Source organism: Psittacula echo (assembly GCF_963264785.1).
Source record: "Psittacula echo genome assembly, chromosome: 7".
Taxonomy (NCBI): domain Eukaryota; kingdom Metazoa; phylum Chordata; class Aves; order Psittaciformes; family Psittacidae; genus Psittacula; species Psittacula echo.
Window position 1 is genome coordinate 7,695,657 of NC_137740.1, and position 13,857 is coordinate 7,709,513.

Here is a 13,857-nt window from a genome sequence, read left to right on the forward strand (position 1 = left end):
TTGAGCTTCTGTTTGCACAGCTTGTAGCTCACCTTGACAGTGGAACTCTGATGGTGATTGCTCTGTAACTCAACACCTCCTTGCTCACCCTGGCTGTAGGTGGATAGCTTTCCTTTCTCCTTTCCACGTGTGCGCTCCCACAGCCCCTAAAACACACAAACTTCCCTTGCCTGCGTGTGAGGGAGCTGTTTCTTCCAGCTGAATCAGTGAGCAAATAGCATTCTACCCTGGTGATGATGGCGTGTCGCGTTTTAGATGTGGCTGCATTAAAGGCCTGTTTGTGGGTTTCCTATTTGACATAAGACTTTTGATATAATCTGCTTTATAATCTATGCAGGATTAGAAACTTTTGAGAGCACAGTTTGAGGTCAGCAAGCTGTTTCTGTACTTGGAGGGAGGTGGTAAAGATTCTGCTCATGACTTCATGAAGCGTTGGGAGAGGTGTTTTGCTCTGGTTTGGCCTGCTTTCCTTATATCTTAAAGTTGAAACCAAGAAACGTCAGCCCAAGACTTGAATTCATCCCCAGAAACCATGGTGGAAAAGGTTTCCTGAACTTCAGATTCTAAGAGCTATGGGATAGAGCTCGTTTTTTAGCGGCATGTATATTAACGTTAGAATTATTACAGAGTGGAGGTAGGTGGGCTAGTGGAATTTAAAGCAGCAAAGTCCTGTAGGATTTTATATCGAGTGTTAGACCTGCCAGTGATCCAGAATGACTTGTATTAGTATTTGTAATAGTTTTATACAGTTTTGTTGCCATGTTCTGTCTTGATAATCCCTTACAGGTGAACAATCCTTATGTTTTTAAAGCTTTTCTTCAGTTTTGCTCTCCAGGGTGGGAAGGTGGCCCACATGTTTGCAATAACGAGTTTAAATCACAGCATTAAATGACTTCCAGGTCTTGTGTTTGTGCTGACAATCGCAGCTGCAGGGGCTGAGAGATTGCGATTGTGTTGTGCTTCACAAGTTCTGAATGTGCAGAAATGTTCAGGAGCAGGAAGGGGCTTGGTGAATTCTCCTGGGTTGGGCAGGTTGTCCCAGGCTCAGGCTGTGTTGCTGAAGCTGCTGGAGATGCGAGTGCAGGGTCCCCATCACCTTTCTGCAGCTCCGTCTACTGGAATCAGTTTCCAGCTTAACTGCACTGGGATGTGAAGTGCTTCAGGTGTTTCAGTTACTGCAGTGCAAAAAACTGAAAACACAAATACCAGGAATTTTGCCCTTTTTCTTTTTGAAAAAGTATTGCTATTTTATTGTCATTCATATTTTACTTTAAATGCTTCTTTAAAACCTTGATGAAGCTCCTAGACTGTTTTCACAGGCCTGAGCTTGTGGTTTCTTAGGTTTTAGATATGCTTTGGGAATAGATGGAAATTATTAGCTCATAGCTGGAAGACATGACGGTCTAGTGTACTGGTCGGAATGGGAACCTAAATGCCAGATTTTCTGAGTAGGGGGTGAGAAGTGACCTCCCATTTTGCAGGTTTTCAGCTTTCACCTTCACTTTGACAGAAGATCTTTCAGTCATCTTTTGTGGAAGAAGAGTTGGCAGAAGACAGCCTGAATGCTCAGGTGGTCATTCAGATATATTTGCTTTAATGGCTTGAATCTCAAATGCAAATCAAACAGAAAGCAGTATTGAACTCACAGGTAATTTTGTGTTTCTGTTTGGCTCTAACTAAAAGTATCACCCTGAGCTGATGAAATCTTCTCCCTGCACCTGCATAAAAGGTTTTAATTTTGACCGATCCACGTTTCCTGTCAGAAGGGGAAGAAATGCCAGAAAGATTTCACTGTTCTGATTCTGAGTTCAAAGTCAGCCTTGCTTTTTTCCCCTTTTTTTATCCTCGGGTAGCTTTCTTAGTTGGTTTTGCACTCCGTAATGGAGAGAATAATAACCGTCTGCTTCCTGATGCTGTTGTGTCTAAGAATAACTTCAAAATGGCTTTAGAAATACGAAGTGCCAGGAAAAGGGCTTTTTTTTCTGTTCCCTAGTATTGATTCAATAGGCAGGTTCAGGAGAGTTGTAAAGGTGTATTGAAGTGCTATGCTTTAATTTTTACTCAACTGCAGAGAAAGTGATGTTGTTATTGGTCAAGGTTTTGTGAAATATGCTTTGCAGATGACTGCTGAGATATAAAGTGAGTTTGTTGGAAGCTCTCGGGGAAATGAAATCTGAAATTTCATGTAAAGCAATGATTAAAGGCAAAACAACAATCCTGTTCAAGTACTTTGTGTCATTCCTATGTATTTTTTATGAGAGCCTAAAGTAGTGTTCAGCAGTGGAACTGAAGCAAAAGCATGACTTTTTTTAAAGTCACAATAAAAGATATTAGAGAGTAATTTATTTTGAGAAGCTTTGCATAGATTTCATGCAAAAAAGACCCCAAACCAAACAAAACCAAAAACCAAACCAGGAAGCGTATCAGCCCAGATTAAATATTGCGAGAAGATGCCTTTTAAGTCAAAATGCGTATTTCATTCCTTCCATGTTCATCACTGCACTGAAATGTGACAGAAATGAACTCAGTGTAAGAAAGTTCAAACCAGGCTTTCCGAAATGCTGGAGTAAGATCATAGAATCCCAGACTGGTTTGTGTTGAAGGGACCTTAAAGCTCATCCAGTTCCAACCCCCCTGCCACGGGCAGGGACACCTTCCACTAGAGCAAGTTGCTCCAAGCCCCTGTGTCCAACCTGGCCTTGAACACTGCCAGGGATGGGGCAGCCACAGCTTCTCTGGGCACCCTGTGCCTCAGCACCCTCACAGGGAAGAACTTCTAGCCTAAGATCTGATCTAAATCTAGGTAACTGTTTTGTTACCTACCAGTCAGCCTTTATTACTGCTAGGTAATGCAGAATCCAACAAAAAGGGAAAACTGAATAAATACTCCCTAAATCCTCCCTGAATCTTGTTTGTTTGTTTGTTACCTAAATGTGCTCAGCAACATTGCAAGACAATGGACTAGTGCAGCTCTTGTTATTTCTCATTAGTCTTAATAGGGCAAGTGGGTATTGTAAGTGAATCTAAAGATCTTAAGATGCTTAAAAAACCCAAAAAGGCGTGATGAGAATCATATCTATCCTTCAAAGTGACAAAGATTGTAAAGTATTTGAATTGAAAAGAGCTGTCCAAACTTGCTGACTTTTATGATTTATGATGAAAATTTACTCTCAGTTGCAGCAATCTTGTAATTCTGACCCTATGTGAGCTAATTTTCTTTGTACTTTCCAGTTTGTTAATGCAGTTCCAGGATGCTTGGGTCAGTAACTTGTGATTTGCTAGACTATATTTTGTGTGTGTGTGTGTGTGTGTGTGTGTGTGTGTGTGTGTGTGTGTGTATATATATAGTGTGTGATGCAGGCAGTTCTAACTGGGAATAATCACCCACAATGGTGTATTTAGCCCTCTGTGAGCAGCCAGAGCAGTACAACACGGAAAGGGAACTGCAAAAATTACACCAAGACTTTATTTATCTGAACAAACCTATCTCAATGAATTTATTACATTATTTGCCTGTTCAAATACAGGATGAGAACAGTGAATGTAATGCAGCCTACATCCTGCTTGGTGCAACTTAAACAGCGGAACACCACTGATTACCTGGTCTTTGTTCTGCTGGCTGGACTGCTTTGCCACATCCCTTTGTTCTGTGAGCCTTCCCTGGAACAGGAGTGCTGAAAGCTTGAGTACCTTTTTAACAAAAGACCTTTGACATGAAGTTCTTTACTGTAAGGGTGGTGAGGCACTGGAATGGGTTGCCCAGGGAAGCTGTGGATGCTCCATCCCTGGCAGTTTTCAAGGCCAGGTTGGATGAGGCCTTGGGTGGCATGGTTTAGTGTGAGGTGTCCCTGCCCATGGCAGGGGGGTTGGAACTGGATGATCTTAAGGTCCTTTCCAGCCCTGACTATTCTATGATTCTATGACATTGCTGAAGCCTCAGCAACTTGGTGATTTGAGAGCTGTGTTAACCTCAAAAATTAACTGTGTCATACTCCATGTGCAACTTGAAATAGTAAGGTATCCTGAATTCCAGATTTGCATCACTGTTGTGTCTCTTTATGCAGGATGTTTGGAGAATATTGACTTCTTTCCAACTGCTTTGTTGTTAGAAATAATGGCATTTAATCAGCATGATGACAACAGAAAGCGGTGCCATGGCAAGAATTTCTGTGTCCAGTGGTGATATTTTTGGGAACATGCACCAGGACACTGTGGTGTCTGTTGAAGGTACTTACCACACATGGTGACCTGTGTATCAGCAAGCTGAGTTGTGTTCATGTGTTGGAAGTGCCTCTAGATGTCTTTTATGTGAAGAACTGAAATTCAGACCTTTGAAATGTGCTTTGGGATGCTCCTCACTTGTGTAAATGGTTGAAGTGTTAGCGCTGGTGAAGCTTTGGTAGCCTGAGTGGCACAGTGTTTGTAGGGGCAATACTCCTTCCTTCTTTGGGGAAAAATGAAGCCATTTTGGGCATTTGAGACTAATCGCTTCAGTTCCATTTCATACTCTGTGAAGAGGTGGTTTAAGAATGTATTACTTTGACTACGTGGCTAGACACAACCCTCTCTAAATGTAAAGACAGACTGTAGTGCTGGTTGTTGTTTCTCTGTACATACTAAGCTCTCCACCATCACGGTACTGAGGAGTGCTGCGAAGTATATTCACTATTGATTCAGGTAGTTTAAGAGGCCTGCGTTGTCTGTGCATCTTAGTCCTTTGTACCAGTCTTACGAGTGTTTGTGATGTCTTTTTAATAGCATAAGGTTAGCATTATCATGCAAAAATTGAAACTGTATGTTTGAGAGCCCTTGATATAAAGAGAGTAAAGGAGGCTAAAGCACAGTATTGCCCAGATTGTTAAATATAAAATAAAATCAAGAGCAAATACTCCAGAGTCACTTAACAGGAAGCTTTAGAGCTGAAACTGTAACCCTTCAGATAAAGAGCTGTGTTCTCCTTGCCTTCCATGTAGTAGGGCTGGGTGCTGAATGGTTCCTGTCGTGTTGCAGGAGCGGGAGGGCAGGAGCAGAAAACAGCTGAGCAGTACAGGTAGAGCTGTTGCAGAAATCAACCTGGAACCTGGGTTGATATTCACTGCAATGGCTTTGTTGATGGTTTTGAATAAGATGAAAGCAGCATCAGTCATTACTGAGCCCAGTTGTGCTGGTGTTGTTCAAGACCCTGAAATAGGTCTCTAGTACAGTTACAGAGATTTTGCTGTGAATCATAGTATCAGCTAGGTTGGAAAAGACCTTTAAGATCATCAAGTCCAACTTTGGATGGGAATATATTCTTTCCATTAGATATTTTTCTGTGATCTTGCATCTCACTTGCTTTTGTGTGTTTGGTGCTAGCCTGTATTTGGCAAAACAGTGTGCTTCCACTGCTCCCCACTACAAGGGTCTTCTGATAATGGAGAGCAGAGGGTCAACTACTGAGTCACCGGCACCTGGTCTTCTCTGTCATAGTTTCTCTTCAAGTACTGGTTTAGCTCAGTTGTGCTTGACTTCTTGTATTTTATTCTCTTCCTCCCAGTGAAGTTAGCCACGTACACTACCTCAGCTGACTTAGGCACATAACATAGATTTGGCAGAGAAATGCATGCATATTTTAGGATGTGACTAATTTAACTTGCTTTCACTGTTTCACAATACTGAAAGAGCTCTTGAATTACTATTAGAAGCTTTACTATAAAGGCACAAACTTCAGATTTACCTTTTTTTGCAAAGTTCTGATAATTACTGGGGTCAAATTTAGCATTTTTCAGGATACATGGTTCAAGATCCTTTTTTTTGAAGAAATCCATAAAATTCAATGACAAATCATAAAGCATATGTGCTGCAAACTTGTAGTAAGAAGCCAGGCATCATCATGCATGCCGTGAAATACAGTTATGGAGAAATATGGTGACTCCCACACTCAAAAAAGCCTTCCCTCCCCTTCGCTTTGACCATGGAAAACATTGTGATTCTTTCCATGTGAAAATGCTTTACTTTTCATTAATATTCAGAAACTTAATTTTGCTTAGTTCTGCTTGTTCATTTTGTTTGATATTGCTGTTGGCATGAAAAGGATGTGATGTTTAAGAGGAAAAAGGCATTGCCTAGGATGTCCTGACTAATTGTGCTTCTAACTAGAGACAATGGGGATGCAGTGGAGTAAGAAGATCAGGTCATATCGTAAGTCACAGGGTAACTGTAATTATGATTTGTGAAGCACCCCCAGTTGTGGTCCCTGGGGCAGAGAATGATGATTTCATAAATAATGAAACCACAATGAGAACCATCTGACTGTCCTTGCAAGACCTGCTGCCAGAATGCAAAAGCATGGAAAGAAGCTTCTAAAACAAAGGGGAAATGGCCTAAATTTGGAAATATTGCAGATCTTTTTGGGTTTGTTTTCTTTCAGATACACGTGGGGAAAGAGAGGTTGCATGCTGAAGGTTGTCTGAGCATGTAAGAGTTTCCAGAGAAGTGGTACTCAAATGAAAACCTACCAACTAAAGTCCTGAAGAACTTGGTGGAGCAGCCAGAGCCTTCACCATATAGAGCTTTAATGACCATTTAGAGGAACACAGTATCAGTTAGAAATGTATAAACAGCTGGTGAAAATCAAGAATAATCTTTCTGGAGGAGTTCATGATCCTGCCCTGGAAACACCCTGATTGATTTTAAGTTATAACCAGTAGTTATTCCTGACTGAGGGAAAAGGAAAATGGTAATATCTTGTATCTCCTGCTGTGGCCCAGTTACATAGTGCTGTTATAGACATGTAATGGAGTCATTAATGGGGCAGCCTGTGGATCAATTACAATAATTTATATACCAAATGCAGCACAGGCTTTTCCTGTACAGGATGTCATAAAACCAGCATTTAAGAGATTTAATCAGGTGTGCTAATGTCTTTAGAGCATTTTCCTGAAATTATCCTTCACTTTTTTATTGGTTTTGGGCCTTCCTTCTGCAGTTGATGTCTTCATTATTGGCACTGCTTTCTGTAATCTAACAAATAAGTCCATGTGTAAGAGAAAGGACATGTATAATTTTTAACATTAGATAGTCTTCGAGAAACAAACTTAGATAAGTATGACATAGCTGATCAACTTCTACAGCCTAGGTGTTGTAATGAGGGAGATTAGTAGTATAGTACAAACTACTACTTAGTAGTAATAGAGTACAAGCTTTAGCTGCTTGTAGCTGAACTTCTTACACATAGGACCAGTACTGGTGATGTGCCAGCAAAGCAGCTTGGGAACACACACTTACGTACTTACTTACTTTATTTTGGGCAAAATCAGCCAAATGAGCTTACTCCACTAATTAAATTATTTATGCCAAGTCGCTTCAATTTGCATGGCATTAAAGAGAGACTTTTACAAAGAACATGTAAAGTGTCACTACCTCCCAGACTTATAGGAGGCAGCAAAAAGCAACAGTTTGGGTGGTGAAATGAAGCCTGTTCTGCAGAGAATCAGTGCTGGGAAGGAAGTACTTTCTTCCTTCTCTGGCCTGTCTATTCCTCACATTCGGAGCAATTAATGCCTCAGTTCTCTTGCAGGTCAGCTGCCCTCATTTGACTCTGTTCTGGTTCATAGGTTTCTAATGTGGCCCATTGCTACATGCAGTAATTTTTATTGTTTCAGATCTGTAATTACAGGGATACCTGACTTCTGCCCAGTTTGTACCGAATGAAAGATAGCTGATGCTGCCACTAACTTCAGACAGATCTGCAGATCAAAGATATACCAGCACCTTCTCCATTAGTAGCATCCAGTGATAGATGAGCTTCCAAATCAGTCATTTGTAGTATGTTATAAGTGAAGTAGTGATGCTCATAACTCTTCTTGTATCATCCCTAATGGCCAATCAGAGTACGGTGTAGCAGGCAGTGGGCACTGCCCTACCCTCTGCTCACACAGTGACTGTCACTCAGGGCTGGGTAAGTAGCACCGAGTGCTGCTGCTGCCGCTGCTCGGTGCCCATGCCTGGCTGCTGAGTGAGCATCATACAAATCGTACATCATCATACAAATGACTATGTCAGAAAACACAAGACTTTTAGCAAAAAGGTAAGTAGCAGTGTACAGAATTTTCCATTTGGCTTAGAGGCAGTTCTGATCTTGCTGTTGAAAGCAGGAGAGAATCTGCAGCCCTCTGAAGCATGACTAATCAGTTTGCTGAAATGCTTAGCACTCTCTAGTTTAAGGTATTTCTTCCCTGTTGTTAACAGCAACAAATGATGATTTGTAGCATTTATGTAAGGTGTGTATTCAGTTCAGGTCTTAAACTCTTTGCTTGGGAGCTACATCAAATATCAGGATTCCACTTGTCAGGATGGAAGGGTGCAACTTGTATTTTGGTGCTGCTGGGGGTGGCACTATGTTAACTTTTATTCCAGAAAAGATGCAAGTAATTAATATATCTTATTTGTGCTTTGAGAATCAAGTGATTTTTTTTCTTTGTCACCTTCTGTTTTAAAGGGATATTTTGAAAAGATTTATTTGTCTTGAATGGGGTAATTCTGCTGCATTGACAAGAAACAAACAAACAGAAAAAATAGGTAAAATGTTACTAGTCTAAATATATTAAACCAGACAAGAATATGTTTTATATAGTGTTAAATATGCTGTTTGCTTCAGGGACACAGATTTTAAAAAGGGCAGATAAGAATCGTAATTCATATAGACAATAATTGACAGAATTTTAGTTATTATAGTAAGTAAGGCTCAGAATAGTTACGTGGACACTATATTGTATATTGCATGAGATGAATGCCTAGACTTGGTTAATCAATGTTTGCAAAGCACTTGGTGGAAGTTTTGGGCGCAGAAGGATTCACAGTGTATCTGAAGTGTGATGCCAACAGCCATTGTGAACAGTGTCATAGAATGTTACCCTCGAATTTATAATCCTGTTTTTCATATCTATAATTATGCTCTCTTTTTCTTTGCAGTCATTATTAAAAACAAACTCAAGCTGCTGCTGCAGTCAGTGGTTGTTGCTGATGCTATCTGTTTGTTCTGTGCTCCCCTGTCTTTTCCGTAAGATGATACCAGGACTTTGCTTTCTGTTTTTCCTTTCAGCAGGCAATGTGCTGTGCCATTTTTAAAGGAACTAACATAGTTTCTAAGTCACAAGACATCACATTAGTTATTGCTGTTTGGAGTCAGGAACATGGTGAGGATTTGTTTGTGTTATGCTGGGGGAGTTTTCTTTGTACAGACTTGTATACAGCATGTTAGTGGAGTATAGCTCTTTGATCATTAGATGCTGATGTTTCTGTGTCCTAACATTGGCCAGGTGACCTTAACTTTGTTAGTGCAAGGCCTTGTTATTTCATCTGTGAATTTTTTTTGTCCAGCAGTTCTGATGGCGATGAACTTGGGCCAAAGTTATTCAGCTGGTCTGTATTATCTTGCTGCCAGTAACCCGAAGACCAGCTGAGAGCCCTTGTGACGGGTCAGGCTGACATCTGAATATTGTAAGGGAGAAAAGTACAGCCAGAGTAAGCTGCTGAGAATCTTCTGACTTTGAGATGCAGCAGCAGCAGCAGGGGTTTTTATGAGTGCAGTAGCATTTCTTACGGATGATGTTCCCAGGAGCAGGCACAATCACAATGTGGATTTCAGCCCACCTGTATGTGTTCAGTAGTCTACCGGTCAGGAACCACACTGAACACGAGCTGAACTAACGTAGGTGTACCAGCAGCAGTCAACAGAATAATCTGGTGCAGTTTGGCAATGTCTCATCCTTAAAGTGGCAGCGTGATCATGTCACTAGCCTGTAATCTCTTGTCAGCTCTACATACACTCAGATGTGCATTGTCACCCAGTGCTTCTGTGTTCCTGATACCTGAGCTCATCAGATTGCCGTGCTCCCACATAGTAACTTCTGCATGTCCAGGTTCTTATTTACATTACATGCAGTTTATTTTGTTTTCAGGAAATACAAAACTTGAAGAGCTTTCCACGTGTCTCAGGGTAAGAGCATAGTTAAAGAAAACCACCTACCAACATAATGGAAGTTGCTTTCATCTTTTGCAATTATTGGAAATGGAATAGCAGGTTATGCATGACAATAAGGCTAGAACTGAAGAAAGGAGGTTCAAACGTAGCAGCAATGCAGCAGTAGGTGTGCTGAGTTTGTTCTGTCTTCTTCTGGCAGGTCACCTGCATCAGACCTCAATGTGGCATTGCGTGAGTGTATGGCAGCTCTGGATTTGTTTCTTAACAACAAGTTCTCGGATGCTTTGGCTTCTTTACAAGCAAAGTAAGTTGATTGCTTTTACTAGTTTTCCTCCATTCAGTTTAATTTGCTTCACCATCTCTGAGGAGAATCGACTAAACAGCTAGTTCTCTGTTAATAGTTGATAAGACTGCATGGTTTTGTTCTAGAAGCAAGTTAATATGTTAAGTTTTGGGGAAGACGAAGGTGCTTTACAGTTGGGTAAGTAAAGAGATTGATCAAAGTTAACCAGAGAAAGCACAGAATTGTTGTCCAAAGAAGTAGCTCCTCAGCTGTAACACAGTATGTGGGGTTCTTGCTCCTGGAAGAATAGAAACTATGTTTTAACACTTTATTTTTCTTTCCCCCTTCCTTTGCCCGTATTTTTCTGCATATTGTGAAGAATTCGAGAACCTACAGTTTTGTGTCTAAATGAGCAATTGTCCAGGAATTGCCAGGTTTCAGACACATTACTTTAGGTATGAATTCTTGGTTTATTGTCTTTTTAATAACCACTTGCAGAAACTTTCTCACAGCTTATTTGCAATTCAGTATTGTGGTCATGCACTGTCTCCTAATTACACTGCAGCCCAACATGTAATGAGTGGCCCAGCTGCAAGCAGTGAGCGAGGTAATGAAATAGCTTCTAAAAAGTTGTTGCATCTTTACAATGTCTGTGAGTTTTCATTCCCTGTCCTGAAGTTACCTGTGCTCTTGGCTTGGTAAAGTCTGTGGTTAAATCACATTCTTTCCCCTCAATTTTCTCCGTTTACTTTTGAGCCATCAGCAAATTTACATCAGGCCCTTTTTTCAGGCCACTGGAATGTGAAATAAGTAAAATTCATAGGTAATGCAGTAGTGTGTGTTTGATGTGCATCTGCAGTAACTGTAGTAAACTCTACATACCTTCTTTGTTGCGGTATCAGCCTCAGTCTTTGATGCCAGCATCTGCTGCTTAACCGTGCAAGTACACTCTGTGAAAGACATTCATGACAAATTGTAGGCTCAGATGTATGGTTTTATTCACAGCAGTGTTGTTTTGTGTTTATATATCATCAGAAGCTATAACAAAAATGGTAAGAAGAATAACTGTGTGTTCATTAAATTCTGACAGTAAAGCCCCTGTGCCCATCTGGAAATGCTTACTCGGTGCTTAGCATAAAATAGGGAGATATTTTATTGAAGGGGGTTTTCGAAACACTGCAAAAGCTAGCAAGGCTGTGGGGTTTTTTTTCTGTAAATCCATTTTTCTTCTGTTGCATATGGTTTTTATTCAGCTTTTGTTGGGCTCTGTGGAATATATTTCATGAGCTGATCCTCTAGTTTTGTACCTGACCGTATTCCACAGTGCAAAACCATTTTGAAACTGATTTTTCATGTTTTTCCTGTTGCCTTTGGCAGTGAGGAAAATAGACTCGAGATCTTTGCGAGTGTTAGGCAGAAACAGGATGCTAAATTTCCCCACAGATGATATCCATCATGGTCATACTCCATCTCATTAGGGAATGACAAGAGCTGTAGAGTGGGCACATGTGGTAATACTGAGGGTTTTCTTTAGGAGTCATCAGTTCCTCACTGTTGCCTCTTAGCATGCTGAGATATGAAATTGGTTTTCACAGTCCATAAACATACTATCTTTGTTTAAAGAAATACTTTTCAGTTTTTACAGGCTTGTAAAGAATTTCATATCACAGATTTTGCAGCTTTGCCACTTACGTTGTAGGACATACTCTGCTCTGTATTACATTATTGCAGATTCACTAAATTACTCACATTTGGCTTCCACAATAAGTGTATTTGCAACTGATTTGTACCATGTGTAACTGAGAGCAGATTTGGCAATGTATGAGAATTAAAATTGGAAGATCTTTTCTAGCAGCTTAGAAATAAATATCTGAGAATGATGTCTAGACTAGTGTTGAGGTAAAGCTCTTTTTTTCCTGTTAGAGAAACAAATCCATCATAAAGAAGAGATCTAATTTCATAAAGAATTCATCTGGTCTTTTTGCTTCATGTTGCATAACTTTTCTTGTTTCCTCCGCTACCTTTTTGTTTTCAGAGTAGGGTTTCTTTATCATCATTAACAATCATTGTACAATATGATTAAATTATCTTGTGGTTTCTGCAGCAAGTTTAATTAAATTCACCTTTCATATAGAGCAGTCATATTAAGTTGAAGAACTCTTAAGAGTTAAATTCAGTCACCAAACACAGCAGTGATTTTCAATATGTAATCTGTTGACTCTGACAATGAGTAGCGCTGAAACTGTCTAGTCATTGGAGTGGGGAAAAAATATCATCATCCTTCTCAACCCTGAGATACTTACAGTAAATTGATTAAAAGCTGACTAGGTTTTAGCCCTCATGTAATTGCAAACAGATAATCATAAATCAAAGAGTTGGTCCTGGTGAGATGTCCCTTTCACTTCCCCAGCATAAATGTTTAATATTTTAATGTTTATCCTGAAGGCAGGCAGGACATAATCACCTGATTTTGTCGTGCTTTGACATGCCAAGTGATTTGATATCAGCATCATAGTTCACTGATGTCAAATCACTTGGGAGAATGGTATATATAGTAAAGATAAATTCATTACACAGAGTGATCATTGAGGAAGCTGTGACGCATCTGTATTGCTGCTTGCAATACGGTAAGAACAGTATGAGAACAATTCATTCCAGGCAGTTGACTTTATTCTGAAAATAGTCTTCAAAAAGCATTTGGTTTTGTCTGGTGGTGTGTTAATTCTAGAATGACTGTGTTTGAAAGGTAAATTCAGTGCTTTGATGTGGGAGTATCTCGGGTGCGTCTGAAGAAATGATGTTATTACGCTGCTAGTTACTTGTGAAACCCTTTCTGGAATAGTGTAGTTCTGTGGTACCTATTTACTATCACTGGAATTTTTAATATAAGCCAGATTTACAATATTAAATGTTATCTTGTATATTCTGATCTGTAAAAAGTTTAAAGAGGTTACTAAGGAATTGTAATGACTGTTTCCATGGTGTGGTGAAATGTTTTTGCCCTTGTAGAACAAAAGCAAACATGAGGGTGGAGGAGCTTTCTCTGAGAACTGATCTGGCAAAGATAGTGTGACTGTCACACTGAGAGTAGTGGAAGAGTAAGGGCAATTACATGGAGGCAGAGTGAGGCTCTAGACAGTGTTTGGATAAAGATGGTGCAGAGCTCTGCAGAAAGGTTGAGTTAGCTATTTATTGTAAAGACTGTCAAGAACATGAAGAAGGCCATTATATCTAGGGCTTTTTTTTCCTCTTTTTATGCCTGGAGTCTACAAGAAGACAACTTTTATAGCCACTGTAAATAAATACATTGCTGCCAGAACCTGACCTTGTTGGTTTCACCGCCTAGATGGAAGAACTTACTAGATTCCAAATCTTGGAGAATGGCTTAGATCAAAAAGGCTCAGGGGTTCTCTTGTTTTTCTTTCTGTGGAAGCCCATGCAGTCGGTCTAGCGTATTGTTTGAGCGTTGGGTGGAATTTCTGATCAAAGATGAGGAAAGCCTTCGGGCCTTGTATGACCACATTCTCTTGGTGCAGTTTCAGTTTGGGCCTTGGGTTCTTACTCATGGGTACACTGAACAGATTTGGCTGGTCTGTGGAGGGCCTTTCTC

At 40.2% G+C, this 13,857-nt stretch overlaps 1 protein-coding gene across 1 annotated transcript in view; it reads left to right on the forward strand.

Annotated features, from left to right (window-relative positions):
• Positions 1 to 10,167: 10,167 nt before the first annotated feature.
• Positions 10,168 to 13,857, forward strand: part of TTC39A (tetratricopeptide repeat domain 39A) — a gene marked incomplete at its 3' end in the record, with an annotated part of 33,569 nt that continues 29,879 nt past the window's right edge. The window contains exon 1 of the mRNA XM_080622603.1: positions 10,168 to 10,268. Within this exon, the coding sequence (XP_080478729.1) occupies positions 10,204 to 10,268 (65 nt within the window). The 5' untranslated portion in view covers positions 10,168 to 10,203. The remainder of the gene's footprint in view (positions 10,269 to 13,857) is intronic.